This window comes from Diabrotica undecimpunctata, chromosome 1, assembly GCF_040954645.1.
Source record: "Diabrotica undecimpunctata isolate CICGRU chromosome 1, icDiaUnde3, whole genome shotgun sequence".
In the NCBI taxonomy this organism is placed as follows: Eukaryota; Metazoa; Arthropoda; class Insecta; order Coleoptera; family Chrysomelidae; genus Diabrotica; species Diabrotica undecimpunctata.
In genome coordinates, this window is record NC_092803.1 from 160,933,666 (window position 1) to 160,949,698 (window position 16,033).

At 33.7% G+C, this 16,033-nt stretch overlaps 1 protein-coding gene across 1 annotated transcript in view; it reads left to right on the forward strand.

Annotated features, from left to right (window-relative positions):
* LOC140432438 (putative glucosylceramidase 3) overlaps nt 1-16,033 on the forward strand; it is a 74,720-nt gene that overhangs the window by 21,701 nt on the left and 36,986 nt on the right. Inside the window, exons 3-4 of the mRNA XM_072520342.1 lie at nt 9,574-9,738; nt 14,542-14,713. Of these exons, the coding sequence (XP_072376443.1) occupies nt 9,574-9,738; nt 14,542-14,713 (337 nt within the window). The remainder of the gene's footprint in view (nt 1-9,573; nt 9,739-14,541; nt 14,714-16,033) is intronic.

The following is a 16,033-nucleotide window of genomic DNA, read 5'->3' on the forward strand; positions in this document are numbered from 1 at the left end:
TCATGATGGGCTGACTAACAGGAATAATTAATAAAATCATAAAATACAATAAAATATCAGGAGAATGAAGAACTAACAAATTGATCCTGCTATTAAAAAAGACAATAAAAAACTGTCAGTAAACTATAAAGGTATCAATTTATTAAATGCCATCCTTATACTTGGAGGGAATGAATAAATTAAATGACGAATGGAAGTGTAGCAGAGGAACAGCATGGTTTTCGTACTAGAATGGTAAACAGATGCAATATTCGTCATAAAGAAAATTACGGAAAAATCTTTAGAGTATAATAGACCAGCGTTTTATATCAGATTAACTTAAATAAAACATTCGATAGAGTAAAAATAATCTTTTGTATAACTGACAGGTTCCCTTAAATAATATAAAAGCTATGGAAAACATATATTAAAAAAAATAATTTTGAGGTCGTAAGTGATATTGGTAAAATTACCAAAACCCTGAGAAAAGTAAGTTAGAGAAGAAAACGTTTCATAATGTTAATTTAATTACAAAAAATTAAGAAGGCTTTAATTATCTGTTTAGAGCAAAACCACATTTTTTTTTCTTCCTCCTCAGCTTTTCCCTTTTTACAGGTCGAAGTTCTTTACTCCTCGTCGCTTCTCATTTCTATCCATCGATCGTATTAGATATCCTATTAAACGTTCAAGAGAATTCTAAAGTGTCTACGAATGTACTGGCAAAAATTATGAAATTAGTAGAAAGTCTTTACGGTCCATTTTACATGCACACAAATTTCATCCATACAAAGTTCAGACCCACCAAAAATTATCTGAAGATGATTTTGATCGCCGATTAGAACTTTGTGAAACGGTAACAGAGAAAATTAAGACGCAACACAATTTTTTAGATTTTGTTGTATTTAGTGATGAAGTCACATTCTGTTTAAATGATTATGTGAATAGGCATATTTCTCGATATTGATCAGATTGTAATCCGCACTGGATGGAGGAGATTTATACATAAAATTCAAAAAAAATTGATGTCTGATTTGATAAAAAACCATTTATTTGGTCCTTTTTTTATTTAAGGTACGATGACCGGAGCCAAATATCTCGACCTTCTCCAAAATCAAATTGTAGCTGAAATTAACCGTTTGTTTTCAAACATGAATGTATATTTTTAATGTTGTTACATGATGTTAGGCAATATTTAAATACAATTTTACCTCAGAGATGGATTGATCGAAGAGGTATCATAGAGGTATCATGACTGGCAAGATCACCCGATTTGACAGCACTTGATTATTTCTGTAGGGTTACTTAAAAATCCGCGTTTATATTTTAACAAACCCCCTAATCTAAATTATGTGAAAGATCGCATACGTCGTGAAATGCAGTTAATTATTGTATAAATGATTAACAATTTTATTTGCAGCTTTTACGGTAGATTGCATCATTATCAACAAACAAATCGACAACTCTTTGAGGTTGAATAGACCTTGAGGTTGAATGATTGAGGTGAAATAAACTTTTCTGTGACGTATCACTCACCCTACGTTGCTATTTAAAAAAAAATAGGATGGCGGCGATACTTGAAGCAATGGCGTTATAAACACTTGTTTATTCTGTAAAACATGCAAAATTTAATGCTATTTAGTATACTGCCATTTAGTATACCAAAAAAGTCTTGTTGCCAGACTTTTTCGCAACGCTGTAGATGTACAAACAATGTCAACTACAAGGCTTTTCGTTGTTAAAACTTATTAAATTAAAAACTTATTTTCTTTTGATTTCATCTTGTACGTCTTTCTTTAGGTTACATTCTATTTTTCCCTGATATGGTGGGTTCTATCTTTGTGTTGGAATCGGAGTGTGTGACATTTTTAGTTTTTGTTAATATACCTCTTCTTTCCTTCTTTTCGTTTAAGACTACCTTTGCTCTAACTATTTTTGATTACAATGGGTACATCTGGTTGAAAATTGATTTAATATAGTTATTTCTTGAACCGCTTCTTTTTTGTTAGTAATTATAAAGTCAATTTCTTCGTATGCCTAAATTATCTTTAATCGAATGTGTTTGTTTACTTTTTAGAGCAGATTATATAGCTCTATCACTTATGCTTTTAAATGCAAGTATATGCTTTGTGTGTTTTTTATTTACCAAAAATCTGATGCCACTATTAAAAGACTCTCCTCTATACTGGAATGGGTTTCTCGACAAAAGTACCATTTGCTTTTACCTACCATTTGTTGTATTTGTTTATGTGCTTCAGCTCATTTTTAAGTTCTACAAGTTTTTCGTCCTTTATTAATGTTCTTCTATTATATGTTGTTATAAACCATATTCTTTGCCGTTTGTGAAAGTAGCCTGGTCAACTACGGTGATTTTTAGCACCGTCTGTCCCTCTACTTTCGAGACTGCTACTGGTTTAAATGAATTTCAGAGACTAAAAGCCTTGCGTTTTTTTTATTTCTTATTTTACGGGAATAGCTGACCGTTTCTCTGCTACGCTGGTCTTTGCGTATTGGTAGAAGGTTCTTTGAATAGGTTAGGAAATTTGGCAGGTTATGACGTGGTCATATAAAGAAATCATATACAAAATGCAACAATTTTCCTATGAAAACGATTTAATTAATTTAATGAAATTTTTTATTCGCGTTTTTACTTATTTAAAGTGCTTTTACTTTTCTGTCGATAAAATTTACATAGTTTATAATTTCGTCTGCTAATGGGTGATAATGACATTTGATAATGAAAATAAATTAATGCATGTATGGAATAACAACCTGACGTCCAAATTTACCTTACAGTTTGTTAACCTTGGGCTTGTTATTTATTACTGCATTTTTGCCAACATAAATGAAGTATTAAGTATTGGTTTTGATTATTAATAAAGTCTTACGTCAGTTATTTTTTATCTTCTTCTTCTTCTTTCTTCCTACTTTATAAACAGGCAAAATGCCTGTTTTACTTCGGTTTTTAGCCTCAAGTGACGTTGTCTGACCATCTTTTCCTCGGTCGTCCCAATGATCTTCTTCCATTTGGCGATTTGTCTCTTGATATTCGTACTATTCTATTTTTTGTCATTCTTTCGATGTGTTGATTTCATTCCACGTTTCTTCTTTTGGTCCACGTGTTTATTTCCTCTATACCACATCTCGCTCGTATTTCCTCACTTCTTACTCTGTCTCTTAGAGTTTGGTTTGTTATTTTTCGTAAGACTTTCATTTCTGTTGTTTCCAGTAGTGTTTGTGTTTTCGCCGTATCTGCTCTTGTTTCCGCTGTGTACGTCATTATCGGTCTTATTGTTGATTTATATATCCTGGTTTCCGTTTCCGTTGTGAGGTATTTGTTTCTCCAGATTGTGTTGTTGAGACATCTTGCTGCTCTGTTTGCCATGTTCACTTGTTTTTGTACTTCTTCTTCCACTTTTCCGTAGCTTGACAGTTTTATTCCCAAGTATTCAGTTTCCATCACTTGTTCTATTATTTTGTTATTTACGACTAGTTTACATCTTCTCGGTTCCGCTGATATCACTATCGCTTTAGTTTTCTCTGCTGAGATCTCCATGTTGTATATGAGCGCCGTATCTTCGAATTCTTTAATTAATCTTTGTAGGTCATCTTTATTTTCGGCTGTTATTATGGCGTCGTCGGCATAGCATATTATCCTTATTTCCTTTTCTCCCATTCTATATCCTCTTCTTTTTTTAACTTTCTTTATGATTTCGTCCATTATCAGATTAAATATTAATGGGCTCAGCGAATCTCCTTGTCTAATGCCAGTTTCATATTTGATAAGTTGCGATGGTTTTCCTTTACATCTTATCATAGCTATGTTATCTTTATATATATTTTCAATGGTTTTTACTAAATCCAGTGATATTCCCTTTTCATATAATAAATGTATCGCGTCCCGAATTCTCACTCTATCAAACGCTTTCTTCAAATCTATCAGACACATATATGCTGGTTTGTTGTATTCCAGCGACTTTTCTTTTATTTGTCTTATTACAAAAACTGCATCCGTGCATGATCTTCCTGTCCGAAATCCTTGCTGTTCCTCTTGCAGAAATATTCGTTTGTTTATTTTTGTCGCTATTATTCTTGTTGTCAATTTAAGTGTTGTATTTAATAGACTTATTGCTCGATAATTATTGGGGTCTTTCTTATCTCCTTTTTTGAAGAACATCACCATGATCGCTCTCCTCCATTCATCTGGTATTCTGTTCGTGGTGATTATTTTATTAATAAGAAGTTGCAGATATTGTACAAGGTGATCACATCCATATTTTAAGAGTTCATTTGGTATTTGATCTTCTCCTGGTGACTTTCTCCTTTTCAATTTGTTTATTCCTTCTTTTACATCGTTTTGGGAGATTTCTGTCTTTTCCTCAGTTATTATATTTGGCGTTTCTGGTAAAGGTTCTTCGTTTTGTTTTTTAAACATTTCTGTCAGGAAGGCCACCCATGTATCCTCTTGTATGTGTTCTATTTCAACTAGTTCTTTCACTTCGCTTCTTTGTTGTCTTATGAAGCGCCATACTTGTTTCTGTTGTCCATAGAAATCCATCTCTGGTCCTTTTGTGAATCTTTCCCAGAAGTCTGTTTTTGTTTTTCTTACCATTTGATGAGTTTCAGTTCTTATTCTTTTATATTCGTCATATGATTTATTCGTTTTTTCTGACTTATGTTTTAGGAAAGCTTTCTTTTTTGGTGACATTTTTGTTTACCCTCTAGTGTAAACCATTGTTTTCGTTGACCACTTTTTGTTTGTTATTTTTGGTCCAAGTGCTTCTCGGGCAGCATCCAGAATGTTTTTCTTAAGTTTTCTCCAGCTAGTCTCTACATTGCTTTCATTTTCGATATTCTCCATTTGTATTTTCTGTTCTAGCCTTTTTTGATATAATGATTTTATGGAGTCATCTCTTAAATTTTCTATTTTTATTATTTCCTTTGGATTGGTTTGTTTGAGCTTTTTTTTGTCTTGGTTATAATATTTATAGTAATCAGAAAATATTCCACAAAATAATAAAAAATATTGAAATTTTTTTTATATAATAATTCGGTTGTATTGCATAGTTGATACACAGTAATCATGTACAGCTGGTGATAGTTTCAAAAATCAATTGTTAGTGCAGTCAGGATAACATTTGACCTTACGTGGCAAGCTGCCCCAAATTTTATTATTCTAACCTTTAGGTGGCCAATAGTAGTGTAAACTTAAAAACGCGACTGAATTCCAGAGTTGCGTCAGCCGCCATCTTGGTTTTAAAGGAGAACCATTTTGTTCAATATCTCCGCCATTTTCCACTTTTCGACAAAAACGCTAATAACTCAAATTGTTGCAAACGCGATTTCCTAAAATTTCTTTTTTTTTTTTAATTTTTTCGTGCGGTCGATATTTTCCGAGTTAAGGAAAAGGTAGTGGAAGGGGGCGAAGCATAATTATCGAATTATCTCGTTTATTATTAACTTTACGACATGAATATACATAAGCAAAAATGAAGAGAATTATATTATATAAAATTGTAATCTCTTTCATTTTTTGCACAAGTCAATATTTAAAGTGGTAGGTTCGTTCCAGTTTATGGCTTGCTGCTAATGAAGTCACCGTCTAGAAATCGTTAGACTTATGACCTTAAAGATTGATTTCAGCAAAAATATGAAGAAGATCAAAATTGTAAAAATATAATTCTCTCCATTTTTATTTATTTACATTCTTGTCATAAAGTTAAGTAATAAACGAGATAATTCGAAAATTATGCTTCCCTTCCTCTATTCCACTATTTTCCCCTTAACTTGGAAAATATTGACCGCACGAAAAAATTTTCAAACAAAAATTGTAAGAAACCGCATTTGCAGCAACTTTAGTCTCTACCATTTTTGTCGAAAAGTTGAAAATGGCAGAGACATTGAGCAAAAATGGTTTTTTTTTCATTTTAAAATTCAATATGGCGACCATTTGCAACATAATTTCTTAAGGAATCTTACAGCTCAGTGTTACCTGTCTTATTCCATTGATCCCTACCATAAAAGTAACGTTAGAATAACTAAAAAATATATGTAATTTAACTTTCTGAAAACGATTTTTTCTGATATATTCACATTCACTGTAAATGAGGTTTGATAGTCTTAATTATTGATGCAAAGGTTGTTAATCTCCCAAACTAATTATTAAAATACTTCTGTAGGTTTTTAAAGTTTTTTTAATCTTATCAGTTTTTTTCCTTTTGTCATAATCTATTCCATCCATTCCATTTCCATCTTTTGATAATCTATTATGCCTTTACAAGCATCATGTTAAATGATTTTACTCACCCTTTTGTCATTCGTACCTTTGGTTAATTGACTTTTACCTTTTGTTACTTTTACGTCTTTTATGACTTAATATTTCTGATTTTTTTTTAACCAATTATTTTAATTAGCACTCGATATTTTCAGATATTTTTTAGCAAACACATTTTACGATCAAAAAAACAGGCAGCGACATTTTAGTGTTAGTGTTATTCAAATATTTATAGCTCTTAAATTAGAAAGGGGCTGTTAGTCTAACAAATAAATTATTACTAATGTTAATGGATTCCTCGTTTAATATTTATATATTTTCATGCCATTTGAATATTTTTTTACTGTGTTGTTTAATTTTTGGTAATTTTGTAGTCGTTCCTACTCCATTCATTGCTTTGATTCAAAAGTATCTGAAGTATATTTTAATCTGCTCATAGACAGGGTGTCAGTAAATAAGTGCGACAAACTTTAGGAAGTAATTTTGCATTAAAAGAATGACAGTTGGCTATATAAACGTATGTCCTCAAATGCTTCTTTCCAAATACGGGATGCATCTAAACATTCCGTATATGTATTTAGCATCTAGAACTATTCAATTTTTCCGTTGAGGAACGCGGTCATGTTTAAACAAATATGTGGGGAAGTGAAAAAAATGTATATGGAATGTTACTTTGGTACAATATTTATATGCGGAATATTGGTAGGCTAAAAAAGAGGACTTTTTATTAAAATCAGTCAAAAGGAGACTGATTCTAAATTATTTGTAATGTATGATTAAAGAAAACTAAAACAATGCAATAGGAAATAAAACAGTGCAAACAATGCGAAATCCAAGGTCCTTCACCATGTTTAGTTACATTTGATTGATTTGCTGCAATGTTGAAGGAAAGGTTATGATGACGCCTTTTAAACCTTTTGTAGACGGTTTGTCTTTAGGCCTTATATTGGCCTTGTGTCTTTGCCGAAGAACTTTCTGCCTGTCTTTAAAAAACTTTCCCAAGCCATTTCTGTTTTAATACAGGATAATTTTTCGTGCAATAATTTTAACATTGATGAATCAGTTCCAAATGTAACATTTTTATTTTGTAGCCTATTATTAAAATCTGCAAAGAAAAATTCTTGTTGATTAGCTGTTTCATTTTTGTTTAAAATAATATCTTCTCTAACATTATTTTCATCAATGTCATCAATACTGTTATTAATATAATTTTCTGTAATACTTTTAATGGATCCTGCAACCCCGCTATAAAATGAGAAAGGTTGAATTTTTTGCCAAAAGCTAATTTAGCTACGTAGTATCGATCTTCAGGACTAGTAGCTGGCATTATTTTTTAACAAAATTGTGACCATTTCCCGTACACGCGCCAATGATGAATATGAAATTCTTAATTGTATGGAAAAAAATGCGCAATAACTACCTCTTAAAACTCACTAAATTTAATTTGCATATTCTAACCTATTTCAAAGCAATAAACAAATTATCAGTTTGAAATAAAAATTATTTCAACCCCCGTATCTGGGAAAACGAAGCATTTGCGGACATACTGTTATGTAGCAAACTGTCATTATTGTTTTATGCAAAATCACTCCCTGAAGTTTGTTGCACTTATTTACGAACACCCTGTATATTATTTATATATCTATTATTTAATGAAACTAAAAACCTGGTACTTTGAACCCCTGTAACTCAGAAATATTTAAAAAATTAATTAAAATCCTTTGTAACAGGTATATATTTAAAAACTCAAACGGGCTATGTTAGACAAAACGTTTTCGGAATCCATCATTCCATCATCAGTGTCTAGGAGTACATAAATGTAGCCACTAAATATATGGGTAAAAACCCGTTAACAAATAATTAGTTACATTTGGTTGACAGTATTTCTTATAAAATATTAAGATGTTAAAGTTACCGTTCGATTAGGTAACATAGCGACATATGACTCCACGTTGAAGTTGCTAGTCCTGAGACGGTGTGTCTACGAGGACTTTATGGAAGCTTCCATAAAGGATTCCAATGTTCTTAGCCATCTAAAAAGTGGTCCATCAACACCCATTTTTTAAGTTTATCTATTAAAATATTATGGTTGACCCGATCAAAAGCCTTGGAGAAATCAGTGTACAGTGTATGTACCCTACAGCCTTCTCCATAGCCTTCCTCAGAAAGTCCACAAACACTAGTATATTATATTCAGTTGATCTGCTATTTCGAAATCCAAATTGTTGGTCTACTAGCTGTCTTTAAGTGGAGCTTTAAGTCACATGCAAAACATTCAAATATCTTTGGTATTACACTAATTATACTAATGGGCCTGTAATTATTCACCAATTAATTATCTCCCGCTTTAAAAATAGGTGGTAAAAAACTATTTTTTCCAGAATTCTGGAAATTTACTTTTATTTAAGGATATATTAAAAATGTGAAAAAGAGGTCTGGATAATATAAAACAACAATTCTTGAGAAAGCTGGGAGGCAATCCATCAGGACCAGGACCCTTATTCACATCCAGTTCTGTCAATTTTAAATAAATATCAGATATCGTTATGATGAAACCATTTAAGTTAGTAAGACCAAGTGAAGGTGAATCACTGGGTATGTCACATATTTGAGTGGAATAGACTAGAAAAATATTTTGCAAAAAGATTTACAATATCTGGTCCGTGACTGGATTCAACACCACCATAACTCAACACAGCGGGCATGAAAGGCTTTCCCCTCTGTGAATTCACAAACGACCAAAAGCCCTTCAAATTATTTCCTTGTGATAATTCCGTTAAATAAATATGATTTCTGTAGCCTTTAGCTTTTAACAATTTACTGTTGGCCCTCACCTGAGAAAAAGTGCGATAATCCAGAAGTGATTTAGATTAACGATATTTTTTGTGACTTTTGTTTTTCTCAACTATCAGGTCCTTCAACACTGGTAAGAACCAAGAAGGGAATCTAAGGGAAGCAAAGAGGACCTGAAACGTAAACCTTTACTATCTAGTTATTAGATGTAGTAAAGACAAACAAAAATAGATAAAGAGATAGATAAGTTAAATTAAGTTATTTGTGCAACAATACATTAAAATAAACAAACCCTTAACGCTATACCTGTTTCCTTTACCCCATAACCACCAGCCACCCATAAATAGATATGCACATATGTTTTACTAATACATTTGTGGAACGAATTTGCATTAAGCACCTACCATATTTGCTGCCAATTCAGCCATATTTACCGGTCGGGAAAATATATTGCCGCCATTTTTTAGCATAATCTGCCAATAAAATCCGTTCACTACATTTAACAAATTATTCGCCCATCCATTTTTCAGCGAACTGAATAAATCAGCAGAAATTAACAAAAATGAGATTAAGAGGATCGTGATCGACCAAAATAGGATTTTCCAGAGAATTATTGGCTGGGGAGGAGCTTTCACTGATTCCACGGGAATTAATATAAAAAGCTTAAGCAAGAATTTACAGGAGAAACTGATAAGGTGGGTATTAAAAAAAGGTTTTAAATTATTATAAAGATGTTTTGATTGTTATTTTTATTAATAGAAGTTTGAACATAAAAATCAATATCCGAGTTTGTAGTGAAAAAAATTCTTCTTTTTTTATATTTTACCATGGGTTCTTGGAGTTTAGCACACAACTGTATTTTGGGTTTTTTTTCTATGTCAATTTTCTGTTCTTTTAAAATTCTTTATCTTGATGATAAAAGTAAAAGTTTATGTGACTTTCTTTCTAAGGTTTACGTTAGAGTTTTCAGTCACTCAAGCGCACCTAACATGACTTAGAACAACGTACGTAGCCGGAACAGATAGCTTTATGTGCCGTCCAAAACTCTTATAATTTTTAGAAATGATGTCGTATGGTTTTTTCATCCTCCGATGTATTCGGGGATTCATGATGAGTTTCGACCGCCGTTCTGGAGGAGGAGCGAAGGTTTTTCGCCTCCATCCTCATGCTCGTGGAGTTTAACTGTTCTTGACTTTCACTCAGCGAGAAGCCTATGGAGGCTCTGTGGTCAGCAGGGTGCCACCAGCAATTCAGAAAACATTAACAGTTCGAGTTTTCTCAAGTGAATAATATGTATTTGTCTTACATGAATAATTTGTCTAGTATTCTGAGCGCTGTAGATGCCTTGAATCTCCCAGAGATGCAGTCCTTCACGCCTCAACGTGTGGCCAAGTTCACACTCCTCGAGATGTAGAAACGTCGATAGAGTGTTGACTCTTCAACGGCCCCTCGCTCCGTACCGCTATTTCTCGTAAAATATTCTCAAGTCCCGTGGGGACTTTTATTTATTTCTGCAGAATGGTTTGACGACGAAGTGCTACTTCAGCTCGGCCACCGATTGAGGAGTAATTATAAGTCCACCTGGGTGGACTTCTAACCATCGATGGTCTAGTGAAACGCTATATCAGTTCAACACGATATGAAATAGCTTTAAGACAACCTGTCTTTCCCTATTTTAAAGATCGATTTTTATCTGACCAGGGAGCGTTCTCTCCGGGCTATTAGTTGGTTTCGCGAGGTAATTCCAAGTCCGTTACCAGACTTTTCTCTACCTTGACAAAAGATAGACCAACATATACTTCTTGTTGGCTTGAATAATATTATAGCCGTAAGGCTTCGTATTTATTTAAACACTAAAGAGCTTTTGGTTTCGTCTTCAAAGCGAAGTCTTCTTAAATCGACGAAATGTTCACTCAGGTAATATTAAAACGCAGAATAGTTGAAAAAGTCATTCGGCCAACAAGGTCTAGCTGGAGACCCTATGCCGACCGACTTGATCCCTCTGCCTTTTTATACATTTTTTGATTGCAAATCCGTAGCGATCTTCCGTCAGAAGACGGAAAAAAAACGTAGTTATTAAAACTGTTTATTATTGACTGGCCAAAGTAACAATCTTTGCTGTGATTGGCCGCTCTGACGACAATAAAAGGTTTGTTGTCAGTGCCGAGGATCGAGCTCGTGCATTTTGGCTTGATATGCCAATATCATAGCTAGCAAGCTTTTTTTTTTTTTTTTTTGGTGGTAAATCTTCTAAAGACCGTACCAGGCCGTGTCCCCGTTAAGGATGACCTGGCGTGAGTTGGATTCAGGGTGGAAGGATCCATCCGCACGCAGTCCCCCCAGAGGAGTCGTGCTCACAGATACACCCATAGCTCCCTGCCTGCCAACTAAAGTCCACCCCCTTTTATACAGGCTACTCATGCGGTAGGTCCTCTTCAGACCGGTGCATCGCATGAATAGCCCATCCCCTCTCTCTCTCTCTCTCTTTCGCCCTCTCTCTCACTCTCTTACCTACCATTGCTGTAGATTCCTCTCCAATATCTCCTTCTTTCTGACAATTTGAGTTACTGCCTCCAATATTGCCTTGTACTCAGTCTCTCCTCTCATTGCTACCTGCATTATGGTATTTGTACTTACCCTACCTAGCTTTCTGTACAATTCGTTTCTGTCCTCATTAAATCTTCTGCACTCGAATACACAGTGCTCGGCCGTGTCAGCCACTCCACAGTCTGTGCAATTTCCATCCGCAACCTTCCCTATCCTTTCTAGATAGGCCCTGAAGGAGCCGTGCCCTGTTAGGAACTGGGTGAAAAAGTAATTGGTGTCTCTGTCCTAGCACTTCATCCAGTCTGCGATATTTGGAATTAATACCCTCGTCCAGGCCGCTCTATGCTCATTTGTCCATTCTTCCTGCCATTCCGTTATGCTCCTATTCCTGGCTATTATTTTCTCCTGCTCATCCTTCCCGTAGGTTTCTGCCCTTTCTTTCACCATCAAGTGGATGGGTAACACACCCGCGATCACTTGTATGGCCACCGTTGATGTTCTGTATGCACGTGCTACCCTTAGTAGTGCTTTCCTTTGGGCGTTCTCTAGCATTCGTCTATATTTCTTGATGTTAAGCACTTGTTGCCATACCGGTGCCGCGTAAAGTATAGTAGAGTGGACCACTTCCATTAGAATTCTCCTTTTGGCGGTCCCCGGACCCCCCACATTGGGCATAATCCTTGTCAGCGCCGCAGTCCTCACCTCTGCCTTGCTAACGACATATTTCACGTGCTCGCCAAAAGTTCGCCTCGTATCTAGGACTACTCCCAAGTACTTCACTTTTTTGGCAGGTACGATCCTTTCTCCCTCCAGGACAAAAACTATATGGTCTCTGGCCCTCGGACCCTTGAGAATCATAGCTTCAGTTTTCTCGGCCGCTAACATGAGATCTCTGCTAGCAGGCTACGGCTCACATATCTTGATGAAAGCTGGCGATGAATTCTGGAAACTTTTGCCTTTCTTTGGTCTTTCTCATTTTGAGTGGAAGTCTAAGCCAGCTCATTTTGTGATATTTCTTAGCCTTGTCATCCGCAGTTTACTAGTTTATCGTCTGTTCTCAATGTTTTTTATTTGCCCCATTTTCTACCATTATCAACTCTGGAGATGTATATCTATTTTGTCTAGGGACGTATCTTACATAAGTTTTTTTCTTTTTTACATACAATTTTCGCTTTTACCTTACATTTTAAATACATTTGATTTTTTACCAAGATTTTTTTTTAATTTATAATGGTATATAATGGTAGTAGTAATGGTATATAGTAGAATAAATTAGTCGTAATCATAAGACTTTTAATAGATTATTTGTAATTGAATTTTTATTATGGGTTATTTTTTTAAGTATCTTCCAGAACAATAATTGTAATAAATTTTATAATATTAATTATATTCAATATTTCAAACCATTTTTATAATTATATTGGTCTGTTTTATGTCTCTTTACCTATAAATATTCTAGTTTTGAGAAACCAAAATGCCACTGAACCTTCAAAATTATATAAACAAGCTGAATTTTCCTAAGATTGACAATTTTGGAACCACAAAATAGATGCAATAACCTCGATTACCTACTGAAAACCTCGATTTATTAAGAATCTGTAAACCATATACAAAATATTTTAAACAACAAATGTATCTGATAATTTTGAAAAAAAAAGTTTGCAATTTTTGTGTAGAATAAACCGTTCTCTCCAAAACAACACTTCGACCGATGATTTTGAATGTCAGTTACGCGTGTGAATCAATTTGTTATTTAAAATTTGTATCAACTCTGCTGTAAAAATTTGACATATTCTGATCACAGTGTCTTATCGACAAAGATCAAAATGCATTTTAAAGGTGAACAGTGCGACTTTTATATTCAATTTTTGCATCTTGCACCGCAAATGAACTCAGTTTCTATAAAGCGGTTGAATAAATAAATGTTACACGATTTTGCCATTTGTTGCGATTCTCATGAGATGAATAAAATTTATTACTTCCATTGAATATGGAATTTACATTGTCAAAGCCTAATCTTCAAAACCTATAACATGGAATTTGGATTTTGAGTTGTGGCAAGAAATATGAGGCCTTTGAAATATGCCTAAAAATCGCTGAATTTAAACTTTCACATAGCCAACGATTTAAAACCTTAAAGAATCCTTCTTTGTGATTGTACAAGTACATTTTTTTTTAAATATCATAATTTTAGCTACAAATTCCACCTAATACTGTCTTCGTGGAAGCATTGCATATGACATAAGAATGTTTGTAATGTGAAAGTTTAAATTCATCGTTTCTTAGGCATATTTCAAATGCAATTTCATAATTTCAAATTTGTTGCCAAAACTTAAAATCGAAATTTTATGTCATAAATTTTGAAGATTTTGCTCTAACAATGAAAATTTTATCGCGACCGATCAATGGAACTAATAGATTTTATTGATAAAAAAAAATCGAGAATCGCCTAAAAAATCGAGAATCGTAAAAAAATGGCAAAAATTATTTATTTACAATAAATAATTATTAGTTTATTTATATAACAGCTTTGTAGAAACTGACTTCAGTTTCGACAAATGCAAAAATTAAGTAAAAAAAGCTGCACTCTTCACCTTTAAATCCTCTGATCAAAAAATATCGAGTATAGATAACACGCTTAAAATCTCAGGTCATCTCAAGGTTGTTTGTGAGAGAACGGTTCATTTTACCCAAAAAGTGATCCTATTTTTGTTCAAAATTGTCTCAGCTACATTTTTTGCTTGAAACATTTTTTTTGTAACTTACAATAATTATAAATTGATGTTTCCCGTATTCCCCCACTACGGGGGAGGGGTTTTAGGGGAAAGCTCGGGGGTAGGAGTGGGAAACTTTTTTGTATCTTTTTCGTGATAAAATTTAGCTTGTTTGTATGAGTTTCAGAGGTCAAATCTCTGACGACTGGACTATAACTCATTAATATTTTTTTTAAGATCCTATTTTTCTAAAGACGGAATTGAATACAGTTTGGGCAGAGTTCCAATCGGTGGTACTGACTTTTCAACACATGGATATACATATATGGATACAGAGTTTGATGGTAATTACTGTGAAGATCCCTTACTAACTAAATTTAAACTAGCAAAAGAAGACTATGCATATAAGGCAAGTATTTTTATTATTATATCGGATATCTTCTTCATGTACTTTGTCCTTTCAGAACGTTGATTACCATCATAGCTATTTTAATCTTATTTACTGCCACCATAAATACCATCTTTGTATCAATACCACACCAAACCCGCAAATTCTTTAACCATGAAGTCTTTCTTTATTCTAGACTGAGTTTGGTACCCTATATTTGGTACCTTTCAATACATATCCGAAGTTCTCCAGATTTTTCTTCTTAATGATTTTTATCATTTTGGCGATTTGTCTTACTAAAACATTCTAGTGGAAGTTTAAAATCTTCTCCACTCAAGAAACTTTTATATTTCTTTTATAGCACCACATCTTGACAGCCTTAAGACGTTTAAGACTCTTTTATTCACAGTCCAAGACTCATTACCATAAAGTAAGACCAAGAACATATCAACCAAGAACACAGCAAAGTAGATTGATTCTTAATAACAATTTTAGGTTCTGAAACTGTTTTTGTATAGCAGTGTTTCTCAAAGTGGGGGTCGCCATGAGGTACTAGGGGGGTCGCCGAACATTTCCAAAATAAGACAAAAGCACCACTTTGTTAGATCGTGTATTTTTATTTTAACAACGCCGTAAATAGAAATTAACAATTAATTATCAGACGAAATGTAAAACTAAATATTAAAGTCCGTAAAAATAAAAGAGTAAAACAAAGTCTAATAATATAATCTTAATGAGAGCTATGCGCCTGTTTCTGTGAAACTAATCTTTCAAATCTAGGCTGTGTATTTGAGACACACACAATTATATCATTTTCAAGTACAAGACGATTTCTAACTCTTGTTTTAATGGCAGTCATAGACGAGAAACTTAACTCACACAAATATGATGTTACAAATGGAACCAAACATTTTACAGCTTCACTCGCCAACTGGGGGTATTACTGCATCTTTTCGGTCCAAAATTGGTCCTAGTTCTGGGAAAAAAATTGGAGCTTCAACATTCCATCACTTGATATTTCAATAAGTTTTTCTTTCATGTTTATTGGTATTTCAACATGCTGAAAGGAATCGGCTAAAAACGGATTAAGTATCCATCTGCAACTGTCGTAACTGTTTTGAATTTCTTCGGGGAAATAATCACAGAGCTGTTGTTTTAAATTGAGTAAAGTAACATGCACGTCAGCAAAAACTTCTTCAAAATTTTGAGCACTGTAATTGGATACATTTTCCATAATTTCCTGAAGGCACTGGAATGAATCGAGTTGTTTTTTGCCAAGTGAGGTCGACCATAAATCGATTTTACTTAGAAACGCCTTAATTTTATCTGTGGCTGTAATTA